General features: G+C 38.7%; 1 protein-coding gene across 1 annotated transcript in view; it reads left to right on the top strand.

Annotated features, from left to right (window-relative positions):
* LOC118356894 (cytochrome c oxidase subunit 7B2, mitochondrial-like) overlaps positions 1-10432 on the top strand; it is a 70458-nt gene extending 60026 nt beyond the window's left edge. The window contains exon 2 of the mRNA XM_035727072.1: positions 10148-10432. Coding sequence (XP_035582965.1) covers positions 10148-10432 — 285 coding nt within the window. The remainder of the gene's footprint in view (positions 1-10147) is intronic.
* The last annotated feature ends 10480 nt before the right edge of the window (positions 10433-20912 follow it).

The raw sequence follows: 20912 nt of genomic DNA, 5'->3' as shown, positions 1-20912 counted from the left end.
AATCAAGTTATTAATCTAGAATAATAAAATGGCAAGTTAAAATATCTCAGTAATTTATAAGTTGGCATACTTTCTTTTTAGGAGGTCAGAGTACATTTTTCTACTTCTCCTATTTTTTTCATTTTCTTTACTTGTGCCCTGATGTTCATGGATGGAGATGTCTGTTGAAATTCTTTGCCAAAGATTAGTCTAATAATCAGTAATTCTTACATTCATATTGTTTCTTATATTTAAATGGAGTTCATTCACTCATAATTCTTATTTCCACTTGTTTTTTTTATTGCTTTATTGGTACAAAATTGGGCAGTCCATGGGTCCAAGAACCAGGAGCAACAATGTCCAGATGGACAGGAGTCATCCGCCCACCTTGGACAGCTCTAAGTCTCCTCCCTAGTCTGCACCAAACATTGTAAGTAACACAAATATTCATCAACAGTGTATTGAATAAAACAATTATGGTCTACTTATACAATGGATCCTATACATCAAATAGAATAAACTATTGTTAGTTACTATAGCATAAATAAATCTTTCAAACACAGTATTTAAAAAAGAAGTCTGTGACTATATATATATATATATATATATATATATATATATAAAACGAAAATGTGATTCCATTTTTATGATGTTCAAAAATAAGCCAAACTAATCTATAGTTTTGGAAGTCAGATTGGTGGTCACACTTCAAGAGAATCAGTGACTGGAGATGAGGGGGTCTACTGGGGGCTGCTAATACTTTTGTTTCTTGGTTACAAAGATCACACATGTGTTACGTAGGTGTGGTCACAAAGGTGTGGTTACACAGGCGTGCATTCACTTTGTGAAAATTCATTGAACTAAACATGCGATTTGTTTGCTTTTCTGTATATGTGATACTTGAATAAAAAGCTTGCTAAAAAATGTTTTTGCTCCAAAATCATTTATTGCATAGCCCATCCTTTCTGCACTAACATTGTACTGTCAACTCAAGAGAGAGAGGGAGTCAAGCATGGCTGGCACAGCCCCTGGAGGGCCCCCCTCCTGAGGGGAGCCAGCCTCATCCTGAATCCTGGCTCCTGCCTCCACATCCTGCCAGTGGCCTCAGGAGCACAGGCTCATGTCTCATCTTTTTACGAACTGCAGGTTCGTTTTTTCTCCTTCTGTCTCCTGACACATGACCATATGCTCAAGCACTGGAGTCGGACGTCCTGAGTCTGAATCCAGACTTTGCCACTTGCCAGCTTGTTTGAGCTAGATACTAACCTTCTTTAACCCTCAGCTTTCTCACTGGTAATCTGAGGGATAATAGTTTCTTAATGAAAGAATTATTGTGAGAATTAATTAGATAGTGTGCATAAAGCCCTTAGCACTGCGCCTGGTACCCAGTAAACTCAGATAAAAATTAGATATGATGATGATGATGATGATGATGATGATGTTGATGATAGACCTTCTACTTCCCTTGATTTCTTTTTACATTCCCTTTCTCCCTAGACTAGAGCACCGTCTACTTAGATTCTTATCTATCCACTTTCCTTGTTCTTACCCTCTGTCCACCAAGCTACAGACCAAAGTAGATGGTGGCAGAGTGCCCAGATACTTTTATGATCTCCAAGAGTGCTCTCAAAAGCTATCACACAAATTGAATAGAGGCAATAGCTAGAAAGAGAGTCTTGTGTTCTCACATAATAGAGCTAAAGCCTTAAAACTTCTGTAGTACCTAGCACAGCATTTTGTAATTAGACATGGCGTTTAATAAAATGTTTTTGACAAGGATGGTAAGAAGAGCACACCCACTTCACATATGAGCTTGCGGGGCTGGGATACAATGTGGTTACAAATACCTTCCCACAGGTGCTTGCAGACATGGATGGCTCTGTGAGATTGGTGGTGGCATGTGTCATTTATCACCTGTGTTACTTACTCTTTAGTCTTTAGTTTGTGAACTTCTTTTAGTTATGAAGCTTCATGATTAAACAGAAAGAGCTTTGTTTCTGTGTGGTAAGGGTACCCATTTAAAAGTTATTCTTTATTCGTAAGTGATGTTAATCTGTTTATTGAATATGATCTGCTTATTGAGTTATTTATATAGAATCTCACCTGTAAATGGGTATACTAACATGTTGTTAAGTTATTATAAAGATTTTTAAAAATATATAAAGTTCCTGGTACAAAGTAGTTGCTCAAAAATGGTAGACTCTTCTCAGGTCAGATTAGTGTTTACCTGGAGGTGTGTACTGAGCACTGAGAACAGAAAGGAAGGAACCCTTTGAATTTACTTCTTCACTGCTCAGAATATTCTATCTCCTTTCTCTTTCAGGGCTGGAGAATGGCCTCAAGCTGGAGGTGGAAAAGACCGGAATGTGGTTTTATGCCAAACTGTGAACTCTATAAACCACTTCACCAGGAAGCCATTTCCAAGTCACATAGTGTTGGTAATTAATGCCGTATTAGTGACACTTCTGTAAGTGGGTTACAGATTGTTGCTGTGGTGTGTATAAAGCTTATTGGATAAATGTCTTTAGGAAAGGGAAAGGCATTAGTCTCTTGGTGATCAATAGGATAATAAATTGTGTTTTGTTTCTCTACCTGGATTTAATGTTTACCTTTCAAATAAATGCTAGCTTGCTCATTGCTTCTCTGGTTTTCGAGGCTCATAGTATCTTGAAACACTTACAGTTACTCTCTCCACAGTCAGAAAATCCCTAGCTTCTCTGCGGGACAAACAGTCACACGAGTGAAAAGAACAGAAAACGAAAGGAACTAAAAGTAAAAACAGATGACTTAGGGGCTAAGTATGGAGCAGAGCTTTGATAATCTACTCATGAAGCAGCATGTCAATTCCAAATAGAACCAGGTTTTCAAATAGAAGCACCCTCTTCCACCATCAAAAACAGACGCAAATTTCCCCCTCTCACATGCTAAGGCCTTTGTGACATTCTTTTGGAGAAATTTTCCCTTTATCACATTGTCAATAATTTATGACATGTTTCTGGCCACCTAGCACTTAAGAGTGAATACAAATAATGTTTTAAATTAACAGCAACTTAACTATTCTCTTCAGCTTTCCCAATTCAAATATGATCAGGAGTTGAGATTCTGCAAGAGCCAGGATGGGAATGCCTGTCGTTAGCAGCAGGATTAAAGGAGAGTTTTGTTGGTGTAGTTTCTTTTCCTCTTTGCCTTCTTTTATCTGAGTTGCTCCTATGGAGCCAGTTTCCTAATGTCCAAAAAGGTCATGATTCAGTCACAAAAGAATGGGAATAGAGAGGATGTAAAAAAAAAAAAAAAAAAAAGGAGTCATAGTTTCTTTCCTTCATTTTACTCCCAAATGACTCATGCTGCAGAAGAGAAATAATTTATTATATTCCTTATCCCAGTTCAGTTTGGGCAACTGGCAGCAACAGAGGAGATTATCTCCTCTCCCCCTTTGCCCCCTACCAAAGAACTTCTGTCCAGTATTGGTTGCATACGTAGCTAATCAGTGACAGATTCTCTGTAATCATCACTACAATTCGACACCCAAGGGTAACCAGTAGTCCTTCCAGAGGAGGATGTATCACGAGGCAAGAAATTGTTCAACAAGAGTTAATGGTCTTCCTACTACGTCCTTGGGTACCCTGCTAGGATCTTGAATCGGCGCATAGCTCTTGAGAAGGAATGAACAATTTAAAACCAGGGAGGAAGCCAAACTGCAGAATGGTTTTATTTTCCTCACCAATGCCATAAAGAATATGTCATTTTGCCACCTCCCATACTGTTGGGCGTGTTGATGCATGAGTGTAGATAAAATGTGTGTGGCTTGCAATGGGTCGCATTTATATGCCTTGTTCTTCCTACATAAATATGCCCAGCCCAGCTTTTGTTAATTGCTCTTTAGAGTGATGGTGATTAAAGTAAATACAGGAGTACAAATAGGAATGCTTTAAAATGATGGTGTAATCATTACTAATTCATTTTATATTTATTGTGGTATTAATTCTAATGAACCTTCTTGATATTAATGTGGGTGTTATAAGTACTCAGATTGAATTTTTCACTTTGAGTCAGTATTAATTAAATGAATGGTTATTATTACCTGTGTAATGGGCCTAGAAGGGATATTATTTTGGTGTTTATAAAAATCAATAGTAATGCTTTAATAATAAAAGCTTGTTTTTATTCTTTCATGTTGATTATGGGTGCTGCCTGATTAATGCATGCTTATTGTACAATAATACAGTTAAGTAGATTCCAAGCCCATGACCCTAAGTTCCTGTCAGATCTTCCTTACCCACCAAAGAAAGGGCAAATCCTGTTAGAGATTTTGTTTTTTCTAACTCTTTGAAATTGAGAGCCGGTGTATAGTTTGTATCAAATGCTACCAATTAATCAGATTGTTAGAACAATCAACATAATTTTCTAACAGTAAGTTAAATGAGGTGATATAAAAGACTTGAAAACTATAAATTATTATTTTCTTAACCCTGCAGTGGTGGAATACTTTATGGTATTCAAAGACCTTTCATGACCATTTGCCTAGTCTAATTATTATTATCATCAACAAAATTTTTAGTAAGAAAGTGTATTTAGTTGAGTGCCGAGAATAGTTAAGAAAATAATTGAGCAGGACAGAGAAAATCTTGCTTTTGGGCTTGAAGCCTGGCTCCAGTGCTTACTAACCACATGCCCTTCTAAGGCTTAGTTGTTATTCTTTATAGAAGAGGAGTAACACGTGCACCCACCTCATAGGTTTAGGAAGCGCTGCACTCAGTAACTGGCACAGCGTAAGCTCCCCATTTGGGTTAACTACTACAATAATAATAGACAATTCTGCAGGGGATGAGTGAAGCTGGAGCAGGGTTGGAGCCACCTAAAGTTAAAGAAGAGGCATTTAGGTAACATTTTTGTTAGCACCAGGGAAGGGACACGAAGAAAGAAATGTGGGTGGGGGAAGGGGTTGAGGAGCAGCGTCCCAGGTAAGAAAGAGGGTGATGAGACTGGGTGCTGAAACAGCTCAGACACGGGCAGGAAGGAACAAGCTGCCGGAGGGCAGACGCTGGCATTTTCATAGGACTTCCCTTGGAACGAGAAGAGCTGGAAGGAAGCACACCACTGACTCGGTTGAAGGAGTCAGAAACAAGCCTGGGACACTAAGAAACGGGACCACACAGTCTACACATTGTGAGGAGGCAACATCAAAAATGAACCAAACTGGGGCGCCTTGGGTGGCTCAGTCGGTTGAGCATCTGCCTTTGGCTCAGGTCACGATCCCAGGGTCCTGGGATTGAGCCCTACATTGGGCTCCCTGCTCAGCAGGAGCCTGCTTCTCCCTCTCCTCCCGGCTTGTGCACTCTCTCGCTATCTGTCACTATCTGTTTGTCTCTCTCTCAAATAAATAAATAGAATCTTAAAAAAAAAAAAAAAAAAGAACCAAACTTTCCAAAGCGTATGGCACCCTTGGGAATTTACTGCCAAAAGTGGGGCTGACTTTTATCAAATTTTATATATCTGAGTTAACTGACAATTAGTTGATAGGAAATACTGGAAGCAAAAAAATAGTCATTCTTTCGTTTGTACCTCTCTCAAATTCTGTCTCGCATTAGATAGGAGTAAGATGGTTGTCAAAATGTATAAGATATATAATTTTAATGATTTGTTAGGAATAAAAATTATAATCTATATCAGCCTTATATCCATGTGGCATATGTATGTTCATATATATACCAAAATAAGTACTATTGTAAAATATTAGAGATTAGTTTTCACTTAATGTGAAATGACACATCTGTTATGTAGAGGTTTTAAATGTAGAAAATGTGTCCATTAAAAAGCAAAACACAAGTTTTGATAATTATTTAATAGTACACAAAAATCATTTATAATCTCATTAGTTGTAATATAATTGCTTTTGTATTAAAACGTAAATTAAAAATTTACCATATTTTGAAATATTAACCTTAATGCATTAAGTATTGTTAAAATCTCAAAACATGTGTTAAATAATGACTGTTAATTTATGTTCCCAATGGTTTCAATACATAGTGGCTTAAAGCATAATTTGAATCATGGTGTAAACTGAAGTAGTCTTAATATCTAAGCACAAGGAATCAAAAGAAAATATGGAAAATTTCAAATGGAGAGAAAATTGGTGAAAATATATAGGTTAGGCCATCATCAGTCACAAAACAGCGCCTGGAACGCTGAAAACTCCCTAAATCTGCCCAAATCTAGCATATATTTTTATTTTTTATTTTCCTTTATTTTATTTTAAATAGCGTATATTTTTTTAGAATATTGGTATAAGATGTGCATGATATTCTGCTGAGTTCTAATATTTTCTTCTTCTCCCTCTCTCCTTCCTCCCCAACTGCTTACTGCCCTGTATCCTTGGGAAAAAATAATTCAAGGGGGAAAAAGTCATTAGGTTCTTTCTCTCACCAGAACGCTTACTTCATAAATAAAGTCAGTATTTTATTTTTTTAAAAGACTTTATTATTTACTTATTTATTTGAGAGAGAGAGAGAGAGAGAACGGGAGGAGGAGCAGAGGGAAAGGGGCAAGTAGACTCTGCCCTGGAGACGGGAGCCTGAGTCTCCATCCCCTCCATGCCGCCACCTAGGAGACGACTTGAGCAGAAATCAAGAGTGGGACACTTAACGACTGAGCTACAGAGGCGCCTGTCAGTAATTTAAATATGGATAAATTATGTCTGTCAGTCTGCTCATTACAGGGAAGGATGGATGGTGGAAAAATAGAATGAAGGAAGGGGGAAAGGCAAAAAGAAGGATAGAAATATACGAGATACACTGAGAAGGAAAGGAAGTGGTGAGGAACAGTGCATAATACAGGGAAAGGAAGGAGAGGAAATGAGAAATGTAGAGAAAGAGTGGTTCAATAAATGTTATGGGGATAACGCCGGGAGTTCACTGCGGGCTTCAGAAATTAGGAGTTGTGCGATCTAACCTGTACAGTTTCCTCCACCGTTCTTCATCACGCCCTACTGACTGGAATTTTGCAAGAAATTATGCACCAGGATTGCAGATCACAGAACACTGTGGAACTGGTTTGACAGACGAAAAACAAAAAACAAAAAAACAAAACAAAACCAAAAAGCAACTGGGACGGAGTGAAGTTTTCGGACCCCTACAAGGCCCAGCAGTGCTTAGGTACGCTTCAAGTATTGGTACCGTTTGCGACTTACAATAGCGTTCTCCCGCGGCGGAGGAAAAAGGAAAATAGAAGAACAAAACGAAACAAAACACCAGGGCCTCTCTTCAATTACTAAAAATAGCTGTGGCGTCTTTACATATCTTCCAGGTAAGACTAAGATCCTAAAGTGATTCTGGTTTCACTTCATATCCTGAATTGTTAAAGTCTCACTTACGCTGCCAGGACACCAGTCCTTTGTTTCTCTTTTGATCCTCCCGTCTCTCTTTTGAAGTCAGCACGGCAAAGAGAGAACCGAAACGTCCATGTAATCAAAATAGCTGTGGCTGTTTTTAAAAATAATTGCTTCCCAGGGATATATGATTCAGTAATTATCTGCCTTAAGTTTTGGATTAGATATTTGCTTCTTGGGTATAGTGGATATTTGATATTTAAGAAGCATGGATATGGCTATTGATAAACAAAATGAGGTCTGATAGGATCACTTAAGGGAACGTGGTCTTGACTCCGCAGCTGCGCACCGGATTGGCTCTGCGCGGCAGCGACCGCGGTGCCTGGGGATATTCCTTCTGTTTTACTCATCCATCTTCAGGGCTGAAGGATGTAGAGTCAACACCAAAAATATCAGTAAATCAAAAACTAGAAACAAATCTGTGTTTATTCTCTGGGTTCTAGATTGCTGAGTTTCTAAGTTAAATCTACCAGAATGATACTCTAAGCCACGCTCGTTCTTGGTTTCCTCTTTGTTTCCTTCTAACGCTCATATTTCATCTTGCCACTTGTCAGACATACAATACCTCTTCCCGTCATTCTTGCTGTTTCCTATGTTATTGATGGCAAATTAATGGTAGTCGGCGCTTTTAAGTCTCTCCCTTATAAAATAGGTAAAATGATTCTGCCCGAGGTCTTTTTGGTGACGGCCAAATGAGCAATTATGTATATTCTTTTGGCCAGTGCCTGACACGTGGTAGGTATTATTGTGCCTCCTTAGTTTGCATTACAAATGTACTTTTATATAATTTATAAACAAAAAAGAGCCTGTAGGCTATCACTGTTTCTTCTACCCTGAGAGAATTAAAAGAGCCCAGGTTCTAACATAACATAATAAAAAAATAATAAATAAGTAAATAAATAAAAGAGCCCAGGTTCCTTCATCAATCAGGTGGAAGAGCTGTGTACAATAATATCAGATTATATAGGGAGATTTACAGTTTGCAATGTAACTCCACATTGTTCCTATGCAGAGCTGACCTTTGAATCCAGTGTCTCCAGCCTCATTCACCATTGCTATCCACCCTGAGCCCCTCTGTTGCTGTCAAATGGCAAGATTCCGTATTCCACAAAGCACATCATAGACACTGGGTCTTTGATGCCCCCTGTTAAGCAGTTGCTTGGACTTGAAAGACTCCGCACCATCTACCTTCTGATGAGTTGTCTCTGTTTTAAATGGATCTGCTTGGGTGGAATCCTACACAAAAAAAAACTGGTAATTGCTGTGACCTGCGGAAAGTTTATAGAGTCTGCTTTTTATTCTTTGCACAATAATTTCACTTGTAACTGTCAAGAGATAAACTGAGGCACACTGAAATTTTCAAGAGTCTATTTGAGCAAAGGTGGATTGGAATTGGGCAGTGCCAAACCAAAAGCAGTTAAGAGGATTCGGCGGACAAAAGCTAGGGAAAAGGCTGTATGCAGAAGAGGAGGAAGCAAAGCAAGGAACGTTATCTGATTGGCTATAACTTAAGTGGTTGCCTGATTTGGGAAAGCCTAATTTGCCATTTGAACTTGGTTGTTCTTAAATTTAGTTCTTTTTCGGATATCAGTGCATTTACAGAAATTAACTCTGGCGTGGGTTTGGTTTGCTTATATAGGCTGCCAAAGCATTCGAGCCACTTCGGTGTAATGGCCTTCTTGTTTACCTACTTTAACATATTATTTTGTTTTGTGAATTATCCTTTCTTTCTCTCTTCTCCCCAAGTAAGTGGCAAACTGGAGAGAACATGTCATGTACAATGCAGGTCAAGCAATTTATCCACAGGCAGAATTCACTGGCCATTGTTTTACTAATTCTCTTAAATATAGAGTAATGGAGATACAGAATTTTAGGGTGAGAGGGGCACTGAAAGCCTAAATCTACTCTGTTGATCCAGTGATTAACTCTCCTTCTACGAACGCATGCCAAGTAGTAGTCTGGCCTGCGTTATGCTATTCCAGAAGCAACCAACACTCCAAACAACCCCACTCCACTTGGTCACCAAGAGTTGACCAATACATCTTGTGCAATCATCAGGGATAAAATGGTATCAGGCTATTTTATTCATCCCTGAAAAATGTCTCCCATAGCTCTCAATTTAAAAATTCATGATGGCACAAAAAAGATGAAACCTCATAACGCTAAGAAACTGAAGCCAGCAATTTATTAAAATCTGAGAGGAATTTTCTTTAGCTACAGAATTAATTAGTTCCCCTTCCACTTTTTTAAAAGCTTGTTTGAGCTGATTTGCTGAACAACATCCATGTTCCATGGACATTTTACCGTCTAACATAAAACCGTGGAGCTGAACAGGTACCGTGAAAGGAAAGGCTTCTCCTCATTGTTTGACCCTGTCTTGCACACGTAGGATATACACAAATTGCAAAACACTGTACTTGCTCAGGGGTGTTCAGACACGGCTGGATTTGGTACTTCCTTTTCTACATTCAAAGATCACAACTCTTAATAGATACTATGTGGGAAGTTCTGAAGGCAGAGAGACACGCACAGAGTAGGGAGGAAAATGAAGACTGGACACTGTTCTTTGTCATTCTGCAGGGGCTGTTCCCTCTGCATGAAGCCTCAGGGTGGCAAACAGGGTAGAATCTTGCGTGTGTGCTGTGGCTTCGGTGCCGTCTGTGGCGTCATTGGTCTCACTCATGTCTTCCACTCTTTTCTCAAGTCCGGAATCTGAATCTTGAATTTTCTGAGGAGAGCATCTGGGCTTCAGAGTTCTTACCAGGTCTCTTTGCAAGGAAATAGACTGACAGCTGCAATCAACGGCAGTCCTGTTACATCTTCATCCTGTTTCCCTTGACCAGAAATGCACTAAATAGGTTCAAGTTTCAAAGCATTCAACAAATTAGGTCACGACAGAGCCTCGAAAATCATTCACAAGTTTTCCATGACAAATACGGTAACACCACACTAGCCAGTGGGACCGCTTTCTGTGTTGTTCCATGGGTGTTTACAGCCACACAGATTGGAATAGAATGGAACTTAGCTCCTGTCGGCAGAATCGCTCCGAAAGAGTGGAATGATGAGTAGCCATCAAAGGTACTGTAATACAAAATTGTTTCAAAATCAACTTGTCATTTAAGCCCTCTGCTGCTCATTAAAATATAGCATAGTTGAAGAAATAAAATACATTTGAAACCTTAAAAAAAAAAGTTAGTACGGAGCTGCTGTTTGTCTTTCTGAGAGCTCTGGAGACTTTGGGAGGATTAATCAACACAGAGAAGAGCAGAGTCAGATAATGGAGAGATGGATTACCTGCCTGAAGCCTGATCTGGCCGGGACTTCTCAATTCCTTGAATCAATCACTGCCCTTTTGTGGATGACAAACAAAATACTCCTGATTGATACATCATCTCTCTCGGCTCAGCTTAAGCATTGCTTCCTCAGGTGAGCCTTCTGTGACACAACTGCAGCCATAACCACTTCCTTCCTCTGCCTTACCTTGGCTGCTCTGGTTTATCTCAGTGTGGGATTTGATGTTTGTGTATGTGATGATGACTAACCCGAGTCTTTCCTCTAATAATGATGCTGGTGATGCTGGTGATGGTGATGCTGTCCATATTGAGATTTAACCATGTGTCAGGCATGGCTGCAATCATAGTGAACATGAATTCTCATACTTGAAAACTGAGGAGCAGAGGTGTAGATATTCCTACCTCGGACCAACAGATAAATGCTAATGGATAGTGGAAATTGCACTGGGGGATGGGGAAACCAATCACTAATTCATCAATTCGCCCATAACATGAAATCTGAGAATAGGACTAGTAATCTACAAGCATTGAAGTGGGTGTTAGGAGCAAGTAAGAGAAATCTGTGAGTTTTATATATGTAGATTCATCCTGAATCAAGAGTAAATTTAAAAAAATACAAATCAATAACATGGGGCCTTTGGGGGAAAAGTCTTTGGCATAAGAAAAATAAGAGTGTTGTATGAAAGACTCAGAGGGAATCACACAAATAGCTTAGTACAGGAAATAAAAAAATGGACTTCTTATTTTCAATAAGAGAGACAAAATCATGGCCTGCATAGAAAAATAGCAACAAAACATCATAAGGAGAGAACAGAATAAGGTTGTAAAAGTTAGGTTAACATACAGAATGAAATAAAAAAGCAGATGCTTGACATGCCAAAAAATATATAGTAATAAAATCAAAATTAAAAAAAATCACGGAAACCAAAAAGAAAAATCACCAGAATTAAAATCTGCATTGGAAACACAAAATAATAAATATAGTTCTGGAAAACTGGCTTAGCTACATAAAGGACCGATGTGAAAGTCTCTGCCAGGAGGAAGAGAGAGAGCATGAAGGCACTCGGGGCAGGCACTCCTGGTGGTTGGCCAACCCCACCCACACCCCCTTTCCCAGCACCTACCCGCTGACGGTGACATGTGACTACATCTGGCCAAGAGGCAAAGAGATAGTCCTGGACTATATCCATTCCAAATAAGACAGAACCATCACTGGGAGAACGCCTCCTTTGCTTTCTCTTTCTGCCTCCCTGTTTCCTCTTCAGAATGCAGGTATGACTGTAATTGTAGCGACCACGTTAAAACTAAGAGGCAACAAGCCCACACGCCAAGGCTGGAGAAACAAAGACATAGAATGAGCCTAATGCACTGACTGACCATTGTACTAGCCATGTCCCACCGAACTCTGGCCCTTTTGTTATATAAAACAAACCACTCTGCTTGCTCTGTCCACAGTTTGCTGTGTTTTCTGTGATTTACACCTGAACATATTCCTAACCCATAAAGACTAAAAAATTACAACAGTGAATATAGAAAACAGGAGGGTGAATTTAGTAATACCAGAAGTTTTCCAATTAAAAACTAGAGAAAATGAAATAAAAGTAACAAAACAAAATGTAAATAGAAGATTTTTGGCCTGACAAAAGATATTTGAGCCAGCTGGTCTAAACATGTCATCATCTATCAGTCCAAATCAATAAAGTCTGACTCACTTTAAGGCCTCGATGAGGAAGGAACTTCTTTTTAGTTAAAAGGATGTATTTAAAAAAGCTCTACATGAATCAAGTTAGAAAAGCAGATCATCTAAAAAAATAAACGTTAGGAACAATCTCTAGCTTTTCATCTCTACAGAACCAAATTCCACCAAAAAAAAAAAAAAGTAGCCATATTAAGAGTTCTGATTCAAATTCAAAACCAAGGCAAAATTTTGTGTGTGAAGACTACAGAAAGATGTTCATATATGTAAGGGCTTATGAAAAAAGAAGCCACCCTTTATCATTATTAAAGGGAAAATAATATTTTTTTAGTTTTTAAAAATTTAAATTCAATTTAGTTAACATATAGAGTATTATTAGTTTCAGGGTAGAATTCAGTGATTCATCAGTTGCATATAACACCCAGTGCTCATTACATCACGTGCCCTCCTTAATGCCCATCACCCAGTTATCGAATCACACCACCCACCTCCCCTCCAACAACCCTCAGTTTGTTCCTTATAGTTAAGAGTCTCTTATGGTTTGCCTCCTTCTCTGTTTTTATCTTATTTTATTTTTCCTTAAAGGGGAAAAATTTTTTGCAAGATATATTACATACCAGATGAAGAGAACTAAAATGAAAAGTAAAAAAAAAACAAAAAACAAAAGAAAAAAAGAAAAAAGAAATTGGGAAACTAGAATTAAACTCCAAATAAATAAATATGTAGAGTAAAGCTGGAAAGTTGTGAGAACACATCTGATTTAAAATGAACAACCTCAGTAATTTTGAGAATTACTGTTCCAAATGCAGTTTCTTGAGCAGAACCCTACATCCCTTGAGAGTGAGCGGTTGGCCATGTATCTGTCATTCAGGTTGTTTGTCCTCCATCTGGGGAGAGGGACAAAGGTTTATGCCCCGGTGCTGCTGTAATTCTCTCTGGCTAACACTGGCTCACCATCGAGTTTCCCAATATGGTGGCATCAAAATACTAGCTTTTTCTTGAAGCACAGGCATGGGTGTGTAGGGTGGCGCTCATCTCTTTTTTTTTCCATATCTTGATGCTTTGACACTTGGGGCTTTGCTGACCCTGGAGGGGTCAGCCAATTCCTTGAGTTAACAACTTGTCCAGAAACACACCTTTCAAATACAAAACTAACCACTCCAGAGCCCATAATCCCACCCCTCCTTTATTCTGCTTTTACACTCCTGCCCTAATTGCTCCAAGACCAGGTACCAGTCAACTAAGGACAACTCCTATGCCTCACAGACCGCTGAAATTATTCAAACTAGTCCATTGTAAACCCACTTAGCCTCCTTTACGTGTTCTTTCCCATGGTAACTGCATCAGAGGCTCTCGGCTCACTCACTCTGCCTCTGACTGACCCTGGTGCTACCCTGTATGTCCCTGTGTATGACACGCTTCCTGTTTCTAGGGACCTGTGAGTCTAAGACACTTCTTTCTTTGTAACAGTCATTTCTGCGTCTGCGTGTCTTATCATACCTAAACCAAATCCCGGTACCCTTAAAACTCACAGGGAGCTCCTCATAGAACTCCCTGATGTGAATGGCGCACTCTTTGGCTGACCTTTAGAATCCACTTCTCAACCTCTTACTGCTGGCATCTGCTAATCTCTCCTGGCCTTCCTTTTGGGCAGGGTCCAATCACGAGGGCTTGAGCCAATGTGACAGACACACTCCACCAAGCCAACTGGCACAAGTGCAGGATTCTCCCCATCGCAGCCCTTGCTTTCACGCGTAGCTTCCGGCAATCTCAGGCCTTGTGTGGGAACTCACCTGGTGGAACACAAACACCAGTCTCTGTCCTCCAGGGACACATGGTGGCAACTACAGGGCCCAACCAGGCACAGATTCCCATGTTGCCTTATGCAAATCTTCCTTAGACAGTTCTCCTCACCCTTTCTCCTTTGGCTAGGATAAAAGGGAAATGCTACAGCTGTTAGGTCCATAATGCTCAAACTCAAGGGCTCTTTTCATTCCCTCTGGAAATGGAGGTGGGTGATGGGAATGATGGGTACTGAGTTCCGATAACTTTTTAATAAATACGTAATGGGGGTGCCTGCTACTTCTGCTTAGAATATGGAAGCACTTCTGCCTGATTTCCTCAGCTTTGGGGGCCTAAGCTAAAATGCCAATGCATCAGGAAAAACCTCTCTGTGTATCTTGCATTCCAGCACTAGAAGAAGAATATCCATTGTGGGAAATTTAATATAGTGAGCTTTAGAGCTACTGAAATCTTAAGCAAGTAGTTTCTGCTTTAATCAGTTCCCTAGTACCAGTGAAATTTGAGGGAATTTCATTTAAAGGTCCCAGGGTATTTTGTTCTAAAGTGGGAGAATATAGCAATACCAAATAATTTACTTCTCTATGATCACATTAAAATGCACTGCACAATTCTTTAATTACCATCTCCATCTAATTCTCTAAGAAGTTTGCCCTAATTGCATTGTTGCTATGCCTGGATGCAAATAAGATGTTGGTTGTTTCCCTTGTAGCAAACGACTGCTACCAATACGTACCGGTCTGTTCTCTTGTCAGAAAGGCCGGTATGGTTCCACGTAACCACTGAATGTTGTTGCCTTATCACAAATGACAGTAGCTAAACCCAGAAAACAAAGAGCACGTTGCTTCCCACCAAGCACACCCCCACCACACACATACACCCACACATAGCAAAGAAATGTCCACAAAGTTAAAAGGTTATATTTAAATTTGAAACGAAAAGCAGAAAATTCCCTGAAGACTGGCAAGATGGAGGTGCGAATTGGACGTTTGTGGAGTGGCACTAGCCAGAAGGTATGTGAAGCAAACAGCCTCCGGTCACTATGCTTTGCTTTCACAAAAAGATTTTAAGGTTGGTTCACAAACACAGGTGTGAGAAGGAAGAGACCAAGGAGAAGAGGGATAGGGTGGTATATAGGCAACTGGCAACCACAGATAGCCTTGTTGTTCTTTTAGAGATGGGAAATAGATGCCTTGGTATGGGGGTGGGGGTCATCTGCCTCACTCCTCTTAGCTGTTCCTGTGATTCCTGGAAGGCACACTGTAGTTTGCATAGGTGTAGGCAGATGCTGGGGGAAGGTTCAGGGGTGGCTCTGGTGAGGGTCTGATGCCTGGTTAAAATGCTTTTCTCTTTTCCAATCAGCTAAATGGAAGACTTGTCATTTGTAAAATTGCCTTTCCTTAAAGTCACATTTATATTCCTACAGGACATAAGTAAGAATAAATATTTCTATATATGAATTTTTATATATGCACACATATGGGCACTTATTTTAGTTTATTTCACTTGGCGTATTTTGTCCCTCTGCAAAAAGCCTTTGTTATGGAACACCTTACGCAAGTGTACTATAGTCGTAAAACTCAGAAATCTGTATTTTTCCAATCTTGATGTGGGCTTGGAATTTGATTTTGTAGACTGGATTATGTAAATGGCCTAAATGAAATTTTAAGTTTTGTAGATCAGGGATGAGATCTGGAGTCAAGAGATCATACTGATCAAATTGTCCTCTCACTTCTGCTTGAGGGAGCTTTGGGTGGTGACACTTACTTATATTTACTTGTGATTCTTTCTACATCAGTGAATTATTTCTTTAGCTAAATGGGCAATTTGGGACTGATACACTTTTTTTTTTTTTCACTGAAAGCTCCTGGAACATTCAGGTTTATGAAAACAAAGCCCTTTATTTTAACATTCAGAGAAGAAAGTGACTTTGTAAGTGAGTGAATCTCTTTGGCAAATTTTGAAATAAGTCATGTTCTTTTCAAATGCTTTATATATTAGGATTGCAAATTTGGCATATTGTCAGCATGACATTAGTTTATCCCTTGACTATACTGAAGAGGTTTCTTAATACCTTGGATGGTACTTTCAGAAGGACAAAGAGATATACTGGCTTCTTCTCTAGCCTACTCTTCACAGATATTTAAATTTTTCCTGCTGAACACCTATTCCCCCTTCTGTAATAGCATTCCAATTTTCCTAATAGAAGCAGCTTGTTTAGGATTGCCAGTTAAAATACAGGACTTCCAGTTAAATCTGAGAAAGAACAAATTTTAGATAAACAACAAATAATATATCAACATAAACATGTCCCAAATATTGCATAAGACATACTTAGACTAACACAATATTCATTGTTTATCTGAAATTCAAATTTAACTGGGTATCTTGTATTTTTATTTGCTAAATCTGGCAACTCTAACACTCTTCTACTCTCAGTGTTTTTGATCAGGTGTGGCTGATCCCACCGCTCAGTTTCGGGGGCAGGCCTGTGACCATACTCTGCCAGTCAGAACATGGCCATAGTGATTGATTCGTGAATTAGGTCTATCATTATGCCAGGTCAATAAGAACAGTTTTTGGCCCTTTTACTGGAACTTTTGGGGGGAAAGAGGCCTTCTTTTCCATTGAGATTATTCAGGAAGCAAACCTAGAACTGCTGGAGAATGACAGGTACGAAGAGCCTGACTAAGAATGAAGTTAACACAGAGAACAAGGGACATAGAGTCACAGAGTCAAGAGACTGAATCTTGACATCATTTGAGTTCCTTAATAAGGCTGTGTCTGAAGCTCAAAACCGTATTTGAACCAATAATTTTCCTTTTTTATTTAAGCCCATTTGAATTTTGTAGGCACTTTGAAGTCTTCAATCTTAGTCCTCTGTTTTTAATTTGTATATTCTTGTTCCTCTTTCATGAAATGTAAATGAGATGAATTGCTTTATGACAATTTGGGCACAGTGAATCACACATTTCTTTTTTTGTAAAATTAGTTCTAGGTCAAAACCTCTTCTCAAATTTTTGGGAAATATCATACCTTGGAGACTCTTCTTATCCTTCCCTGAACAGTAAAAGAACTAGAGAGGAGAAGGAATAACATTCCATTATATGGATATACCATATTCTGTTTATCCATTTATCAGATGATGATAGACATTTGGTTTGTTTCTACTTCTTGGCTATTATGTATAGTGCCTCTATGAAGATTCATGTACAAGTTTTTGCATGGACGTATGTTTTCACTTATCTGACATTGCTTCTTGCTATCACTTGGTGTCACAATTAGGCATGGTCTTCTCCTAGGCCTAGGGCTCTAACACATGACAAGGAAAGTCATTTCTGCTCATGTTTCTTTTCTAATTTCTTCTATCTAAAATTCATCCATCAATCCATCACTTTCAGGAAGACCTCTGCAATTACTTTACTATATCAATCAATGGTTCAAAACTTCTCATAGCCTTCGATTGTTCTCAAAATAGAGCCCCAAACTTTAACTTTTAAGATTTTCATTAATATGGGCTTTCAGCTCCAAATAATATTTAACTGCTCCCCCTGGACACGACAAAATCTCTGGATGATCCTCCTACATTGTCAAGATCTTCCCTAGTCCAGTAGCCAGCCACGCTCATTTCTCTATTGGACTCAGCCTTATATTCACTTTCATCTAGGCAGCTTCACTTAGATGGCCTCCTTCCCTTCTGTGAATTTTTCTAAGTCCTAAACATCCTCTCTGTTATGTAAATCTATTGCAGAGTACTTTGCCTTTTCTTGATTTCCAAAGCATTTAATGTCTATACCACTCATGTTTGTATTTAATCATTAATTGTCTTATATCGTTCTGTAACTGCATAATGGTCATGTGCCATATCTCTTTCTCCATATGAAAGGTCCACAATGGCAGGCATCGTGTCTAAAAGGAGGCAGATGTAAAAATATAAAAAGTCCAGTGATGGCTGACTTCTGATTCTAGTACTAGATGGTTGGGTAATTCAGAGCAACTTTTCCAATAAGGATTATTTGAAAAACTGGGCAAAAATATTTTAAGTCTCACTTAATCACTGAACTAAAACACCTGAATTTGTGTAAAAAGGTAGCGCTGCAGTCTTTTAAATATATGCTGAGATGTTTGGATATTTATTGGAGCCCAGACCTCGCATGATAGGCAACAAAATAAAAATCCTAGACGGACTTTAGATCTAAATGTGAAAGACTAAAAAATAAAACTTCTAGGAGATAATTTAGAAAATATCTTAATGGTCTCAGGACACAGAACTACTTCTTAAATAGTACATAGAACACACTTAGCATAAAGGAAAAGATTAATAAAACTAAGAATTTCTGTTTATCACAATAGAAGAGTAAAAAGGGAATCATGGAATAAGATATTTCTCATACATAACCAAGAGCTGGTAACCAGAACATAAAAAAAAAAAAAAAAAAACACAAAAAAAATCTCTTATAAATTAATAAGAAAGAGACAACCAAATGGAAAAATGGGCAAGCAGCTGGAATAGGCACTTCACAAAAGAGATACACAAATGGGTTGGCATTTTCTACCAAATCATAGAAATGTGACACACATTCCAGTATGTTCACAACAGCATTATTGGAAATAGTTGAAAACTGGAAACAATTCAAATATCCATCAATAATGGAATGGATACATAAATTGTGATACCTTCATATACTCTACCTACCACCATATAGTATACAACAAGGAAAATGTACACAGTGTAGCTACACCTAAACATGGATAAAGCTTAGTTTGAGTGAAAAATGTCGAACTCTATGTGTGTGTGTGTGTGTGTGTGTGTATGCACACACATGCAGGCAGGCATATTTATTTGTTTATACACAGGCACACATACACACACATATACAGATTCTATTTATATAAAATACAAACTGTCATAGTCTTTGGAGATGAATGCTTGGGTGGTAAAAATGGAGAGTAAAGGAGGCATTGCCATATCTTTAAAGAAATTAGTTACTTTTGGTGGGGAATGAGGGGATAACAATTTACAGATGATACTAAACGGGCCTCTGGGGCTCTGGTAATGTTTTATTTTTTGACTTCAGTGATGGTTATGACTGTATGCTTCTTAAACTTTACCCTAAAAATAATTTAAGAGAAGGAGGACAAAGAGGAGGAGAAGGAGAAGAAAGTGTGAGGGACTCTCCCCACCCCCATTTACTTTTTTGGTGACCTTAGGCGAATTGCAATATCCCTTTGAACCTTTTTGCTCATCTATCAAATGGAATTATGTTACTTTATTCCCAGAACTTTCATGCGAATTATGAGGTCCTGCATGTAATGGCAATTGATAAAGATATAAAGCACTTTATAAATTTTGAGAAAAATAATAGTATTATATTAATATCTAATGCCATTCTGGAACTGTACTAGTCATAACAATAGTCAGGTTTAAATAGGTCTTCAAAGATTATTCTGTATATGCATCTGAAACCTCAGAATAGAATTGAGTTAGGAGGAAACAGAAAGTTGATTTGTAATAAAGTTGATTTCTTCCAACTTATAAATTTTTTATTTATTCTGTACCCTAAATAATGGCGGTTCTTCCAGAGAGAAACAGAGAATTCCTGAGTTGATCATGCCACAACACTGCTCCCCAGATCCTTGAATAAACATCCCTTGAATTGTTGCAAGTCTTAGACTAATTTCCAGAGTTGTTAAAAAATTACTTTTGACAATTTTTATCCATGTTCCCATTGCTTTTATGGAGAAGTGGGTTTTCAGAAGCCCTTAATCTACCTTTCCTGCTGATGTCCTTCTAAGGTTCCCCAATCCTGACATAGCTTCCTTTTCCCATCCTGATGACTTGCCACTTAGGGATCTTCCATACAAAGCCTGACTCAAGTTCTGCCAGAGTTGCCTCATTAAAATAAATAGCTGATAGCCACTTTCTGTCAGCACCACTCATTGCTTCGGAGACAATAGTTCTTGCCTATGTTTTTTTTTTTATTATTATGTTATGTTAATCACCATACATTACATCATTAGTTTTTGATGTAGTGTTCCATGATTCATTGTTTGCGTATAACACCCAGTGCTCCACGCAGAACGTGCCCTCTTTAATACCCATCACCAGGCCAACCCATCCTCCCACCCCCTCCCCTCTAGAACCCTCAGTTTGTTTTTCAGAGTCCATCATCTCTCATGGTTCGTCTCCCCCTCCAATTTCCCCCCCTTCATTCTTCCCCTCCTGCTATCTTCTTCTTTTTTTTTTTTTTTAACATATATTGTATTATTTGTTTCAGAGGTACAGATCTGTGATTCAACAGTCTTGCACAATTCACAGCCTTCACCATAGCACATACCCTCCCCAATGTCTATCACCCAGCCACCCCATCCCTCCCACCCCCCCACTCCAGCAACCCTCAGTTTGTTTCCTGAGATTAAGAATTCCTCATATCAGTGAGGTCATATGATACATGTCTTTCTCTGATTGACATATTTCGCTCAGCATAACACCCTCCAGTTCCATCCACGTTGTTGCAAATGGCAAGATCTCATTCCTTTTGATGGCTGCATAATATTCCTATATATATATATATATATATATATATATATATATATATATATACCACATTTTTTTTATCCATTCATCTGTCAGTGGACATCTTGGCTCTTTCCACAGTTTGGCTATTGTGGACATTGCTGCTATAAACATTGGGGTGCACGTACCCCTTCGGATCCCTACATTTGTATCTTTGTGGTAAATACCCAGTAGTGCAATTGC

The sequence above is a fragment of the Zalophus californianus genome, chromosome 4 (genome assembly GCF_009762305.2).
Source record: "Zalophus californianus isolate mZalCal1 chromosome 4, mZalCal1.pri.v2, whole genome shotgun sequence".
NCBI lineage: Eukaryota > Metazoa > Chordata > Mammalia > Carnivora > Otariidae > Zalophus > Zalophus californianus.
The sequence above is the reverse complement of the archived record's forward strand: the minus strand, read 5'-3'. Positions and strand labels throughout refer to the sequence as shown.